Genomic DNA, 16,713 nt, shown 5'->3' with positions numbered 1-16,713 from the left:
GGGACATTCTACCAGAGATACTTCCCATCTCTCCTAAAGAGGCGTTCTGTCACTCACACGACCTCCACAACATTGTAGTCCATCCCTGGGCCATGCCTAATCCCAACATCTTGCCACAAGGATTGTATCCTAGTGGAAGACACTGGTGCAAGACCTGCCCAATCTACCCATCCAGCACTTCGTATTCCAGTCGTGTCACAGGTTTATCCTATCTCGTCAGGTGCCAGGCCACCTGTGAAAGCAGCCATGTCATTTAGCAGCTCTGCTGCAACCATTATACAGCTTTTTATATTGGCATGACTACCAGCCAGCTGTCCATCAGGATGAATGGACTTTGCCAAACTGTGGCCAAGAGCAAAGTAGACCACCCTATGGCACAACATGTAGCTGAGCATAAAATGCTTGATTTCAGTGGTTGTTTCACTATCCGAGCCATTTGGATGCTCCCCTCCACCATCAGCTTTTCTGAACTGCACAAATGGGAGCTATCTTTACAATAAATTCTCCACTCCCACAATTATCTCGGCCTCAACCTATGATAACATACTCTCCGTACACCCGCCACCCAACAGTTTCCATCCCCTCAGTCCTGTCTTGTCTCAAAGCCTCATTGTTTGCCATCCCCTGTCAGTACATTTGCCCATCTTTCCCGGCTCCTCTCCTTTCACTCCTTTTTCCCCACCTTTTTGCCCCACAACCTCCTGATGCTATGCCTGTTGGCATTCTAGTCCCTGCACATTCTGCCACACAGTGTTCCTCTGTTCCCTCATCCATACACTACATCCCTTCTCATTCTGTGCCCCCTCTAGATTGCTGCTGCCATCCCATATGATAGTTGTGTTCAGGCCTAAGCTGCCTGAGTTGGCAGTTGTGTGTGTGAGGTGTGCTTGTTGTGTATATGAATGGTGTGTGTTACTCTGTTTCTCTTTTGCTTATGAAGGCTGTGACTGAAAGCTTTATCTAAGTGTCTTCTAATTGTATCTGTCTGCAACTTAATGTGTTTTCTTTATGGTAAGTAGCAGTCTACCTCTTCCTACATTATTTATACTCCTACGTTGAGTTTCCATTATGCTCTACAAATTCATATAATCTCTTGCATCTGTGCTATATATTGTCTCACATCACGAATATGCATGTACAGATCATGAATATCACTAGATATCTGCATGTCAGATTTAAAGTAAACAATATGTACAAACATAGGATAGTGTGCTGAATACAAGTGTTAATGTTCACACAACAGCTGACTACTGATTGAGATGCAGAGTAAACACAACTACTGCTCCATAAGTACACCAGGTGGCACTCTGGTTGTAGAATTTGGAATTGTTTGGTGTAAACCAAGGCATGACTCTACAACACCAAGCAACTATTGATGTGCTAAATGATGCTAAATGAAAAAAGAGCTTTCAACAGACCATTATTCACACCTGTATACAAAGCATATCCAAATCAGAAACCATAGTGAACTTAAAATAACAATTTTTTAAAAAAGCAATGAGGAATTTCGTAAAAGACTCCATTCTATTAACATGTAAAATAAGTTTATGTAATCAGTTTGTGACATAATCCAGTAAGTAATCAAGCTAAACATTCTTCGTATTCTATAATGTACATTAAGAAAATAGGCTCCAAATTGTCAAATTTGTGTTTGGAACAACAAACTCAGAAATTAAATCTACTGAGTATTCAGAATCCATACCAAGGAATGGCAGTATATATACTTATTATGGCATTTTACATGTTACTTGAATATCAGTAGGGCATGATGTCTGGATACATCATAATGTTTTACTTAATGTTTATGTGAAGTCACATTACAGCTAGACATTGAATGGGGGTGTTAAACATTTTAATTTACATCATAGAGAAAGTGTAAGTTCGTAGTGTGTGAATAAGGCTATTTCAGTAAAGAGTGTGTGCAATAATTTCGTTACATGTAAAGCTGTTTCTTGGTGTCTAGGTGTACAATTTTACAGAATGTAGATATTGATCGCAGACAAATGTCTATGGTAATCTGATATGTATGCACTGCTGCCACTATTGGAGAAAATGTGGTAATAAATAGATTTTGAGTTCATGCATATTGCTATACAAACAATATGAATTAAATGAACAATGTTTCACTACATGACAAGTATGCATATAAGTCATTGTTTTCGAAGCAGACGTTTACAACTTCCATATAGTTTACAAAATGTCTAAAAGAAACATTACATGTTCATACATGAATCAGTAAAGAAGGATCCTCTGAGTAGTGTAACAAAGTACTACGGTATTCAGTACATAAATTAATCTCATCACGTATTATAAGGAAACATAAAAGTTTGTAACATAGTACAATAGTATCCATAAGAATATTCAGGCAATGTACTGATCTCAGAGGTGATGTATCTTATTCCTGATACAATGAACATGATGCTGTATGAAAAGTGTGTTAGTGCATCATGATATTGTTTCCCGATGTCTAGGTGACTGCCATATTAAGGAGACATTAATAATTCAATAACACTACTCAAACTGTGTACTTACATATCCTATCATTATATCAATTGAATCATGCAATGTAATACATAATTACACAGCAAATTGTGTGAAATAACAAATAACATTTACAGTTTTCAGTAGATTCAACAATAAAGCCAGTGCCTAGGTACAATTATGATGAATAAAAATAAGACCTAATTACTTATTTCTTAATGTATGTCTCATTGTGGTATGATCATCTGTTAAGTATTTTAGATGCAGAGGTATTTCCCTTGAAATCTGAGGATACCATAAAATATATGCAGTATCTGTGAAACATGCTGATTGTAGAAGCCTGTTTAATGCATATCCATTTATGTTTAATATATCCTGTTCATATGTTATTCCTGGCCATGACGTGCAAGCATGCAAAGCATACTACTGTACCACATTGGCACCAAGTGAGGTTATGAATAGTTGTGCTTTCTTTGCATCTCAGTCTGTAATCAGCTGTTGTGTGAGCATGAGCACTTGTATTCGATGCCCTATTGTTATTTTTCGAGATATTGTTTGTTTTAAATCTGATATACCAATATAAGTTGTTTTAATGATCTTCACATGCATATCCATGTTGTGACACAGCACGTAGCACAGATGGAGATTATGTGAATCTGTAGAGCATAAGATATGTTATTTTTCCAAGTGTGTGGAAAATTAATTTAGTACATTGTTAGGCCTGGCATTTATTTGTGTTACCCTCTGAACCTGGTTCTATCCATTGCAGATCCAAAGAGGTTTACATAGTCTTACCAAAACAACTTATCGAAATAAATGCTTTACTAGCATTCTTGGCTTTTTGAAGTCCCCCCCCCCCCCCCTTTTTCCACTGCTGATCAACCCCATTCTGGAACTGTGTCAGAAATATATAACAGTATGTTTTCTTTAAAAATAAGAAGGGGCCATAAACAATTTCATTAGTAAAGGCACAACAAACATTCTCTTTAGGGGAGTCTCTTTCACACTCAATAATTGCTTGAAGGTTCTGAAGTCCCCAAATGTGCACGTTCTGTCGGTTCACTTGACTGCTAGCTTGAAATACAGCTTCATCATGTCTTCTAGCAGAGCATTTCTGAAGTCAGCAAAAAGCAAAGCTTGCACTAATTACAGTCTGTATGTTTTATTCATCAAACATAGCCTTAACACTTGCTGGACATTCAGATGAGGATTTGCAAGTTTCTTTGCTTGTGAGGTAAGTAGACGTTTGTGGACTCGGCTCAAACATTTACCGAGTTGTTTCCACCGTTTCATCAGAAATGTGTCATCAGCTCATACCTTTCTTTAAACAGTCTTTCCAAATTCGCAGTTCTCACAGTGATTGTTTTTTGACAGAGATGGATCAATCCCAAAACACTGACAAAACTCATGCTGGACTGTAGTCACTGCCTCATTCTCTCTAAATTGTAGGACATGAAGTGCCTTCTGTTGAGCAGACACCTTCTTGCTTGAGACTGACTTAACACACACATCTAATGATGATTCTCTAAAACTCTGGCCACACCCATTCAGTCAACAAACATTTCATGTTTTGTGTGGCCTCAGTTTCATAAATGTGACACTCTAAAACCAGTTCATCCTTTTTTGATACCGCAGATATTGTGATCAATGGTAACCCTACCTCACTTACCTTTCTCTTAGGCCGATGCCACTTGAGGGTATTACAAATTGTAAATGCAAAATAGTTTGGATGAAAGTAAACATCCGACATGGCTCAGAATGTTTCCGGGGAAAAATGGAAAATGATGCATGTAGGTTTCCTGATGGTACTGTCATAATGAAGGGAGATTTAAACCTACAAGCTATAGATAGGGAAACCCCCCTGACAGGAACAATTGATAGGGAGAGGACGTCCTTGATGTTATACCAAATGTCAAACAATGGAAAATCCAGGATGTGATGTGACAAATTTTATGAAAAGGAAAGTTGCTAGTCACCACACAGCAGATGTGCCCAGCCACATATAGGCACAACAAAAAGACTGTCACAGAAAAGCTTTCAGCCAACAAAGCCTTCATCAAAAATAGATGACAACTGAATGTGGCTTCAGTTGCGAGGGACTGCAGTTGTGTGTGTGTGTGTGTGTGTGGGGGGGGGGGGGGGGGGGGGGGAGGGCATGTATGTCATCTATTTTTAACTAAGGCCTATCTGCAACTCACCATCTCTCCTGTACTGTTATATCAAATGTCTTGTACAAAAATTACCATGAGCAATTAGAGAACCAACTCATGAGAGTAATGTCTTAAATCTCCTGGGTACCAACAGATCCGAACCTTTTCACTAGCCAACATAGAGGAGGGAATCAGTGTTCCTAAGTCTCTTCTTGCATCAGTGACAACAAATATGAAAAGAAATGTAAACAAAGGTAGGAAAATATTTGCATTCATTGTGTGAGACAACAAATGAATTACAGATTACCTGAGCAATAAACATTCATCTCTGGGACTGAAAGTATGAAGTATCAGTGGAGACAGTTAAAGACACTTGTGCACTATAGCTGGGATTAGGTGTATGCGAAGCAAGAGAGCTTCATCACAGTTTTAAATGAAACGAAATGCTTGTTGTCAAAGGTGAATGAAGGCGAAGTGAGTATAAGACGAGCAATATAAGAAGCATTAAGGGGAGCTGAGAATAGAAAAAATTCTGTTCCACTTTTTCAGATTTTTGTCTCATTATAAAATTTGCAATTTTCTGAATAAAATTATATATAGCTTATAAACTCACATGGATGGGAAGTATTTTATTTTGTTTTTGTTAATATAATCTACACCGGTTGAAAATTTTTACGTGCGTTACTTCAAGGTCTAATAAAATCAGTAATTTTTTGTATAGAAGGCTGTGGATTGCTGTGTTATAAATGTTCAATTATGTGTTTGTACTGGTAGCACTGTCAAAAACAGCAGAGTATCTTTTCATAGTATAAACACGAGTTGTATGTCTAAGTGCTAACATTTTTCTGAGGAAAACTTAGAATATATTAGTAAATCTCTCAAAAAGTAATGTATGGCACCAAAATGAAGTGTTTTTAAGAAGCGTGAGTTTCATGGTAATAGATCTTCAAATAAAGGGAAACATTGTATTCAACATACAGCGTGTGAAGTTACGGACAATGAAATACAGGCAAACTCATCATTATCTAGAGAAACACCATTAGTGCTTCGAAGATTAAAATTAAACGTTGTGATACAGTTTTCTCAAAACAAAAGTGACGTAAATAGTAGGTTAAGCTACATTCTGATAGATTTACACATCCTAACAATGGTGTTAGGTGAATGTGTGTGTTGTAAAATATGTGGAGGGCCAGTTAGCTTACATAAAGACAATGGGGTATCAACTGGACTAGTCAGGAAAATGATCATTAATTGTGTCAGTTGTAAATATACTCATTCCTTTTTTAATTCTGATAAGTGCAAAGATAATTATTTTGAAGTAAATGTCAGGTGGTTTTATGGATTGAGAGCTATTGGCGAAGGACACACTGCAGCAAAAAGAATGTGTGCCATGATGAATATGCCACGCCCATCTTGTAAAATTGTCAACTATACAGGATTTATTGGGGCTGCTGTGGAATCTGTTGCATGTGAGTCAATGAAGTGTGCTGCAAACAAAGCTGTTGAAATAAATTATCATATGACTGAAATACCAGTAGCTTTTGATGGCACTTGGCAGAAGCGTGGGTACAGTTCTAAGAATTCTCCTGCTAAGGTGACCAGTGTGGGTACTGGAAAGGTAATAGATTTCCAGATTTTAACCAAACGTTGTTATAAGTGTAAATCAGGGAATGAAGAAAGGTGTATCTCTGACAGAAATCATGAAGGAACGAGTGGTGATATGGAGGCCTCTGCAGCTATTGAAATTTTTAGTTGATCTTTGAATGAAAGGGGAGTGTGTTACAATAAGTTATTAGGTAATGGAGACTCAAAAGCATATAACAGTGTAGTTGCCACCCAGCCTTACGGTGAGAAGATTATCACAAAACTGGATGTGTTGGTCATGTCCAGAAAAGGATGGGCACCAGGTTGAGGAAGATGAAACCAAGTTTGAGAGACAAGAAACTTTCTGATGGTAAAAACATAAGAGGCAGGTTGACAGACAAAATGATTGATGAAATGCAGCAGTATTAAAGGATGGCTATCAGAAATAATACTAAGGATTTGTTGAAAATGATGAAGGCAGTATGGGCTGCCTTCTCCCAAAGACTGTCAACTGATGAAAAACCAGTACACCACCTTTGCTCTCCTGGACCTGATTCATGGTGCAATTACCCGAATGCCAAGTACTCAAACAGTCCATACAGCCATAAGTATTCCATCCCAGCAGCAGTCACGGATATCATAAAACCGGTTTACAGAGACCTGGCAAATCCTGAATTACTGAAGAAGTGTCTGCATGGTCAGACTCAAAATACCAATGAGTCGTTCAGTAATCTTGTATGGACTCTCTTACCAAAAAGTGTTTTTGTTGGAATGAAGACACTAAAGTGGGTAGTCAGTAATGCTGTTATTGCTTTTAATGATGGCAACATTGGTAGAGTGAAAGTGCTACAGCATATAGGAATTAATCCTGGAGCAAACTGCATCAGAGAACTTGGAATAGATGGACAAGGTTTGCATTGATAAAGCAGAGTTTGCAGCACAGTTGGCCACTAAGGAGTCCAGAAAGAAGAAAAAACTTGGAAAAATATGAAGTGGATGATACACAGTATGGTTCAGGGTGCTTCTGAGTGACTGAAAATTAAAAAACATTAAGCATATATTAAATGAGTTACAGTCTCTTGAAACTTGAGAAGCTGTTCTTGAAAATTTACATTATTTGTTGCACTTTCCCCTAAATCTCAGAAACCACTTCAAGTAGAGTATTCAAATTTTCAGGGAGTAATAACATAGATATCCTGAGTCTACTGAACTAAAAGAAGAACATAATGTTATGTGTAATTAAAATTATTTAGGATAACATACAAAAAAGTACCCAAAATTTTAACTGTGTAGCTAAAAAGTTACAAAAGCAGTGGCTGAAATGCAATTATTGTATTTCAGTAGACTCCGAAGATATAGTTTAATGCCCTGTAAAAGTTTCATGTTAATGGTTACAGTGGTTTCTGATATGCAGGGAAGCCAAGTCACTAAATTTAACATTGTCGGAATAGGGTGTTCCAACTCCCCTTAAATAAGTCAGTCATTTTTGTCCCCTTTTGACAAAAGGGCCTAAGTAGTTTGGGTATTACACAGTCTATAAGCAGATAATCCATCTTGAAGTCAAGGATGACACAGTGGTCTAAGCACTGAATTCAGTCTTCCAAATTGTTTCAGAGAGAAAGATAATTTCACGTCTGCTCTTTTTAATTGCAGAAATGTCAAAACTATTGATTTAAGTGATTCCATAATAGTAAATCAGCTAAAATGGCTCTCAACTGAGGAAATCTGTCTGTACCTGAAGGCATACTTGAAGAATAATGTATGAGGGCTAACTAGAATTTAGATTACATTTAAGTGTAGGAAAAATCGAACAATAAATGCTAGATTGCTACTCACCATAAATATGACACATTGAGCTGCAGACAGGCACAAAAAGACTGTTACACATTGAGCTTTTGGCCAAAGCCTTCTCCAGTAAAGAAAACACATCCACATCCACACAAGCAGGCACATCTCATATATACAGGACCGTTACCTATGGCCAATGCGTTGTGCCTGTCTGCAACTTAGTATGTCATCTTTACGGTGAGTAGCAGTCTGTCCTTTTCATAATTTTGTAAAAGGATAGGAAAAAATGTTTTATTCATTTGAAAGTGACACTTAAATACTACTTTTCAACATAGCATGAATTTAGGCACTAATCATAGTGACAAAGAAACTTTGCAATTCCATTGGCATAAAATTCTGTTGCCTGAGACTGCAACTTGTCAGTCATGCCCTCTTGCAGTTACATGTTGTCTTCAAAGCGCTGCTTTGTGAGCCAGGTCTTCATTGTAGGAAACAGATGGTAGTCACTAGGTGCAAGATCTGGACTGTAAAATGGGTGAGGAAACACCTCCTACTTGAAAGCACCAAATACTCCTTAATAAAGTTTGCCTTGTGTGGCTGAGAATTGTTGTGTGAGAACAAAACTTTCGAGCTCAACTTTACTCTACTCTTATTCTGAATACCTCTTCCTGCCATACTCAAGAAAATTGAAAAGAACCACACCTTTCCTCTGCCATAAAACTGTTGTCCTAATCTTCCTCGCAGAGAACATCTGCAAGCATTTTCTTGGTTTTTGAGTGGATACGTGTGCCCCTACTCAATAGACAGCAATTTGGTCTTACAATTAAAATGTTTCACTTAAGTTTTGTCTCCAGTTTTGCTTTGATCATGTGATGAGTCACCATCTTTTTCGTAAGAATCCAAAAATGTCGATGATACAGCCATATGCTAGTTATTGTGGTTTTCTGTCAAGAGTTTTCGTACCAGTCTTGCACAAAATGTGTGTTAGCCTAGCTTCTGTGCAACAATTTGGTGCAACAGTCTTTGTGAAATTTATGGAAAACCAACGGCAGCCCAGTCATTGTGAATCACATGTAAAACTTTGATTGTGAAATAATGGAAAATGACACGAACCTCACCCAGGCATGGAAGGATGCTGACTGAACAGACAAACACTTTGAGTAAAATATGGCCATCCTAGTCCCACCCATTGTTGCTACTCTCTGGATAGCCCTCATATATGTATCCAAATCTACATCTACATCTACATCCATACATACATACTCCAAAACCACTGTGAAATGCATGGTAGAAGGCTCGTCCCATTGTAGCGTGCGTTAAGGTTTGTTCCTCTTTCATTCACATATAGAGCACAGGAAAAATAATTACTTAAATGCTTTTGGGCCAGCAGCGGTAGTCTAATTTTGTTTGTCCAGTCCCTTTAGGAGTGATGCATATGGGGTTGCAGTATATCCCAAGATCCCTCACTTAATGCTTGCTTTTGAAACTATGTAAATATACATTTGCAGGATCTATCTTCAAGTGTGTACCTGTTCAGGTTCTTCAGCATCCCCATTATACTCTCCTAAGGGTCAAACAAATCTTAGAACATTTGTGCTGTCATTCTTTGTGATTGTTGAATATCGTTTATTAGTCCTACTCGTATGGGCCCCATAAACTTGAGCAGTATTGGAGGATGGATTACACTGTTGTTTTGTAAGCAGTCTCCTTTGTAGATCTGTTGCATTTTCCCAGTATCGTACCAATGAACCAAAGTCTGCCACCTACTGTACCCACAATTAAACGTGATAGTTCCATTTCATTACCCTAGAAAATTTTACACCCAGCTGTGTGTAAGAGTTGAGTGACTGATACAATTTGTGACACAGTAGGCACAGTAGGCATAGGATATTGTGCATTTTTAATTTTGTAAAGTGGGCAGTTTTAATTTTCCGAACATTTAAAGCAATAGCCTATCATTGCATCGCTTTGATATTTTACCAAGATCTGCATGAATATTTGTGCAATTTATTTTCAGACAGTACTTCATTATAGAAAACTGCATCGCGTGCAAAATGTCCGAATTTACTGTTAATATTGCATGCTATGTTATTAATATACATCGAGAACAGCAAGTGTCCTGACACACTTCCCAGGAGCACATGTAAAATTACTTCATCTGTTGATGACTCTCCATCCAAGATATCATACTGCCAACCAAGAAATCCTCAATCGGGTCACAAATTTTGTTTGATACCATTCATAGCATCAGTTTTTTATAATTCACAGGAGGAAATAAGTGTTCTAAGCAATTGAAAAGGGGATCAAGTCTTTCCCATATTCAATAAAGGTCTTTGAACAGATGCACATAACTATAGGCCTATTTTGCTGATGTCAGTGTATTGTAGGATAATGCAACATGTTTTATGCTAATGGATTATGACTTTTTGGAGATTGATGCTGTTACGCAGCAGAGGAAAAATATTGATATTCTGTATGTTTTCTTATTTTAAAAGTAGAAACAGGAATCTTATTATTTAGATGTGTTTTATGAGAGATGTCTGCCACTGTTGAGCTGCGCAGAGGTGTTGTACACAAATTTAATTGCTTGTAAATTGAAGAAAATTTATAAAATTACACTAAACATATACTAATACGTACATCAGAGAAAAAATTTCTTCTAAATTAAAAATAGTATTTGGAAATAAGTGACATTAACATATTTCAAAGATCTACTTGGAATTTCAGTTCAATGTTGGCTCTAAGCAAAATTTTTTAAAAGTGAAATCAGTTTAAATGCACACAAAAAATTATCAGTTCAAGTATTGGCTCACTCTTACAAAAATCAAACATACACAAAAAAAATCATGTTAACACTCACTCTTAAAATACTGATAAAACTATTTTCCTTGTTTTCACAGAATGCCTTTTTTCTTTTTGCTGAAATGAGGGATATTCCATTTTTTCATGTTTTTTGATTTACACCCAAAATTGAAATTTGCTCACCTTCAATATTTTTAGACAGCATATTTGAAAAAGGAACTTTCCACACATGTTCTTTCTTTTTTAGTGATAGTGTTGTCAGCTTAAATGTAAAGTATCTAGTCCCCATGTTGGAGCATTTATTTTATCTCTAATGGATACACACAAATCATGCTGACAAGTATAGGAATATTTTGCTGAGAATAAAAATGTGCCTATTTTCCTGGTTATTTTCAATGTGACTGACCTATTTGTGACCATATTTCTGAAGGGTCTGTTGTGTCCTTTTCAGTCCCTGATGATTTGCAGATTGATAGGGGCTCCAATGTGAGACGGCATAATGTGTGTCTAAGTAGTTGTTATACTTAACAACAAAATAACTACAATTAATATTGTTACTAAATTCCTAGTAATTGATTATTTTTTACATGTGTGTGTTTAAACTTCTAATACAGTAGAACCTTAAATAGCGAGCATAATTGGTTCCAGAATCTTACTAGTAGCGCGAAACACTCGTTAAGCAAAACAATTTGTCCCACGAAAATTAATGTAAAATACAATAATGTTTTCCATGCAGAGACAGTACTAAACGTTGTATCTTATTCACACTAGTTATTCAAAGAAAGTTATACATACAATATTATGGACAATAGTCATTTGTTTCTGCCAACACTTCAACACTTGGTGAAAATACTACACAGCATTATCGTCAAATAAACTTGTAGCCATCATAGCCACTGCTTTATTGGGGTGATGATTTTGAATATACGATGCTTTTAGCATTTCTCTTATTGTGGCGCAAGATTGCTGCATTGCTGTTACTGCCTCCTCCTCCTCCTCCTCCTCCTCCTCTGGCCAAAGATTCTTCCAAGCAGAAATGAGAGTTTTCTTGGTAACCCCTTCCCACCCCTTTTCGATGATCTTGATACAGGCAGTGATGATGACGTGATATTTCCAAAACTCTTTGAGAGTGGGACTGGTAGCTTTGGTCAACTCAAAGCAATGCTCGGAGAGTACTTTCATATAGAGCTTCTCCATATTAGAAATAATCTGCTGGTCCATAGGCTGGAGTAACGAAGTGGTGTTGGGAAGCAACAATTGGATCTTGGTGAATTTAAATTCTTCAATGAGGCGGCCTTGTAGACTTGAAGAATGGGCGGCAGCGTTGTCAAAGACATGTAGTGGCAGATTCATCTCATGCAAATATTTTTTCACCAAAGGACCAAACACTTTATTGATCCAATCACAAAGAAAATCACATGTCACCCCAGTCTTGTTGTTTGATTGGATCTCTGCATTACATTTCACCTGCTATACCGTACTTCACACTTCTTGAAGGCTCGTGGAGTTTCTGGATGGTAATCAAGCAGCAGTTTAATTTTCAAACCCTTGCTTGCATTGGCACAATTTAGTGGTGTGATACGGTCTTTAATTGGATTGTGACCAGGCAGTGCATTCTCCTCTGCTGTGATAAAGGTATACTTCAGCATCTTTTTCCAGAATAGAACCGTCTTGTCACAAATAAAAACTTGTTGTGGCAGATAATCCTCAGAATCTTTGAGCATCTTGAAGCTGCTGGTGAAGTTCTCTGATGTCTTTGTATCAGAGGTGGCAGCTTCACCGTGCCTCACAACACTGGATACCGGGTTTTTGCTTAAACTTCTTGACTACCCACAGCTTCCTTTAAACACTTCATTGGCCACTGATGATGCTGGCATCTTCTTAACAAGGTCGATGGAAATCATTCTCACCTTCTTACAAATGATGTTCTAGTTAATAGTGTCACCTTGCAATTGCTTTTCATTTATACATATGAGGAGCAACCTTTTGACATCATCCAGAATAGAAAACCATTGTTCAGAGACTCTTGTCACTCCCATTGAAGCATCTGTCTCCTTGTCTCCTTAATCTTGTCCTTGTTCTTGAGGATAGTGCAAATAGTTGGTTTAGACCAATTGTACGTGCATGCTAAATCAGAAACTCTCACACCACATTCGTGTTTTTCAGAGATTTTATGTTTCATTTTTAAGGTCGTTTTCTTTCTCTTATGGTCGTATTCTTGCAGCTTTATATTCAGGGACGTTTCCATGAAGATTATAAAACTTGCACACAAAAAACACTTTCTGAACACAAGTTTAGAAAAATGTGTGACCTGAAGCTGTATTAAGATGGTAGTAGAAAGAGCATTAAACCCAGACTGCAGTACATACTAAAGGCATTGTTCATATGCTACTGCGGACAACGAAAGGTGTTCATCTTGTTGTACGTAACCCCCACCGTGCGCAAAGAGCTGGTGATGCCACACAAATCGTCATTTGTTATGCGAAACATCGCTCGTTAAGCGAGCCCTTTTTTATGCTCATTATGTGAACTGTGCATTATGGAAAGTGCTTGTTAAGCAATGTTCCACTGTAATAAGTTGCATAAACTGATGCTGTTTCTTTTAAGAGATTATTAATATTAATTACTGTTTTGTAGCCTACATTAGTTGGACTGGACAGTAGGAGGAAGAAGGTAAATTAGTTTAAAGTCATTTTTTAACTTTTTTTCTAGTATTTTAGTCAATTGAAGCTTCAGCTGTTATCTAATATACAGTATACAATGAAGAAAAATTTAAAGAGTAGTGATAATTTATTACAGAAAGTAACCATTGCTATGAATTCATGTAGATTAAAGATGGCAACTGTGGGTGTTTAGTATCAAAGGACAATTCAGTCAAGAAAATACATTATGAGATGGAAGTGCTGGCCAGGATTTACCAAACAATAATATATCATGTTTTGTGTGATATAAAAGAGTAGCATCCACCTTATAACTGCAGTCACAAAAATTCTGCACGTTTATTGAATTTTTACTACTTTTTAATTGAATTATGGTTATATTAATGTTGAATTTTTAACCATCTGGTGTTTGATTTTAAAGCTTTTTGTTTATGTATTCAATTATTCTTCTTGTATTCTTTCAGGCCATTCCACCTTTGGTATTTTGTGTTCTTCTGCAACACTGTACAGTCTTTTTAATTTATTGCTATTCCCTATCTGTATCTGAACTTTTTGTAGCTTGTTTGTGCCTCCAAGTGTGTCATGAAATCTTGTAGTTATTTGTAGAAGGCTCTTGAAAATTTCATTGTCAAAATTTTCTTGTGAGTTGTTTCAATTTTTGGAATTGATTTGAATTACTTGAGTGTGAAATGTTAACAGAAAAATATTAAATGACATGAACGTAGTTTAACTTATCTATGAAACTGTACAAACAGTTCTGAAGCACGTTGGTACTTTCATTTATGTGAAGTGCTGCAGTGCTGGCATTTGCATGCTTACACTGCACAGTGAATAAATGTAGAGATATCTTAACTGTTTCTAGATTACACAGTGTAAAGAGTTTTCAGTGCAGGATGTGGAAGTTTGAGACTATATCACTAAGGATTTTAATTCCTTCAAAAAGTGGCAGCTGCAGTGTTTTACAAATAATTTTCAGTGAATGTTAACAATGTTCACTTGCAATGCAGATTGTTCCTCATTTTTTGATTCATCAATTGTTTTAGGTGTTCTCCTAAAATCCATACATGTAGCTAGAACTGTCATTTTCCTGTCAAACCAAAAACATAACTGTGTTTCATTTGGGAAAATAGCAGATACACATTAAAATATGTACACCTTTTAACTGAGAAATTTATCAGACTAATCCCTTTATAAGGTATTCTAACTGTGGCATTTTAGTGCCTCTCTCAAGTTAGAATCGGTTATCATTCCATGACAATGCAGTTTATTTTATTACCTCTTGCTACCTGCATAAATATCTATCACTTAAAGTTGCACTGTAATCTCCTTTCTTTCTAAATTTTTAGTCTGAGTAAGAAAATAGTACATCAGAATGTAAATGAGAATTTTTGTACCATCTCAGTGACACTCATTATTATGATTGCAGAAATTACATCAGCACTTTCTGTTTTGTAGATGGAGATCGCTAAGCATGGTGGTATCATGGCCTCATTGTATAGTTCAAAGCCAGCTGACAGTCACATGACACTTGAGCTGTCATTGGAAATCAATCGAAAACTGCAGGCAGTGTTAGAGGACACACTTCTAAAAAATATCACTCTGAAGGTTAGTCTGTGCTTGTTTATTGGCAGTAATGTGAAAAATTTATTAAAATAATAATATTGTTATGTTTTTGTGCAGTACTCTGTTGTTTTACGGGTAACTGTGTCTTTTATGTCATTTTTTAAATATTGTTTTTTTATTACTATTCTTTTTTTATTATTATTATTTTAACTAGAAACTTGTAACATTATCACTTTGAACGAGTGGAACAGTAAAGAATTGGCTTAAAGATGGTTTGATGAACCCTCTGCCAGGCTCTTAATTATAAATTGTAGAGCAATCACTTAGATGTATAGTATAATAAAAAATAGTTAGTGACTCCACTCTTAAACTTCTTTTGAATGAAAATATAATTCTATGTTTAGTTGTAGTACACCTGTGTGTCTCATCTGCAAGAGTACTCCAATAAATGTGACTGAAGTGATATTTAAGTAGTTCCTGTTGTAGACGAGCAGAAGTTTCCAAATCTCCTGTCAGTTAATGGAAGCCTACTGTTTTCTTATCTTGACTTGTAATTGAACTTATGACTGTGATCTGTGTTGTATCTTCATTCTGCATTGTTCCCTATTTGCATTTGTTAGCAGTGTTAATTACAATCTGTAAACCTTGAGTTAAGAAACTACTATATGTTTACACTTAAAATTATTTCAGGCTCCAGTGCATTTGCATCTAGCAGCCTAAGTACTTGAACAACTTTTTCTCAAAAATATATTGGTCATAGATAAATTACCTTTTTTTTTCAAATGATATAAAACTGGAAGTAAAAACATTTGCAGGTAATTAATGTACACAATGAAATATCGATTGCTTCATAGGTAAATACTGCTTATCAAGTCATTTGCCTCTGAAAGTTATATATTAATCTGAAAAAATTCCAAGTTGCATTGTCATCCAGTATCCAAACTAAACCATAGTCTACCTATGACTGGTAAAGTCAGCTCATAGGTCGGAGGAAGACCAAGGCATGGTGCCTTCACAGGACTGTGCCTAGTGAAGTGTTATGGTACCAAACCAACTTTTGGCTTGATGACAAATTACCTTACTGAACGATATGGTTTACAACATTCAGTGTATATTGAAATACTGCATGCAGCCATGCAATATTATTATTCATGTTGAACTAAGTGTTTCGAGAGAACAAGCTTGCACCTTCAGGTGCAGTGCAACGAAACTACATTAACAGTTGTCCTCCCCACCAAAGTATGTCCTGCATCATGGCATTGACAACTGTCCACAGAACATTAAAAGGTTTTCTGTCAACACATTAAAAAACAGCAGTTGTTGTCTTGAAATGTATAGTTCAAGAACAATGATAATATCATGGTTTGAAGGCATTGATTCAAGGAAACCAGTACCTCACAACTGTGAAAACAGGCAATACGAAGAGCACATTGAGCACCTCTACGAGGTGCATTCGAGCTCTAAGGCCTCCGATTTTTTTTCTAATTAACTACTCACCTGAAATCGATGAAACTGGCGTTACTTCTCGACGTAATCGCCCTGCAGACGTACACATTTTTCACAACGCTGACGCCATGATTCCATGGCAGCAGTGAAGGCTTCTTTAAGAGTCTGTTTTGACCACTGGAAAATCGCTGAGGCAATAGCAGCACGGCTGGTGAATGTGCGGCCACGGAGAGTGTCTT

At 36.7% G+C, this 16,713-nt stretch overlaps 1 protein-coding gene across 6 annotated transcripts in view; it reads left to right on the top strand.

The window, feature by feature from the left end:
- Positions 1-16,713, top strand: part of LOC126279088 (coiled-coil domain-containing protein 186-like) — a 183,766-nt gene that overhangs the window by 121,663 nt on the left and 45,390 nt on the right. For 3 of the 6 annotated variants that reach the window (XM_049979545.1, XM_049979547.1, XM_049979548.1), the window contains 2 exons: positions 13,443-13,478; positions 14,921-15,070. In XM_049979545.1, coding sequence (XP_049835502.1) covers positions 13,443-13,478; positions 14,921-15,070 — 186 coding nt within the window. The remainder of the gene's footprint in view (positions 1-13,442; positions 13,479-14,920; positions 15,071-16,713) is intronic. The other 3 variants (XM_049979546.1, XM_049979550.1, XM_049979551.1) reach the window with 1 other exon arrangement.

This window comes from Schistocerca gregaria, chromosome 6 (assembly GCF_023897955.1).
Source record: "Schistocerca gregaria isolate iqSchGreg1 chromosome 6, iqSchGreg1.2, whole genome shotgun sequence".
In the NCBI taxonomy this organism is placed as follows: Eukaryota; Metazoa; Arthropoda; class Insecta; order Orthoptera; family Acrididae; genus Schistocerca; species Schistocerca gregaria.
This window is presented reverse-complemented; position numbering and strand designations above follow the sequence as displayed.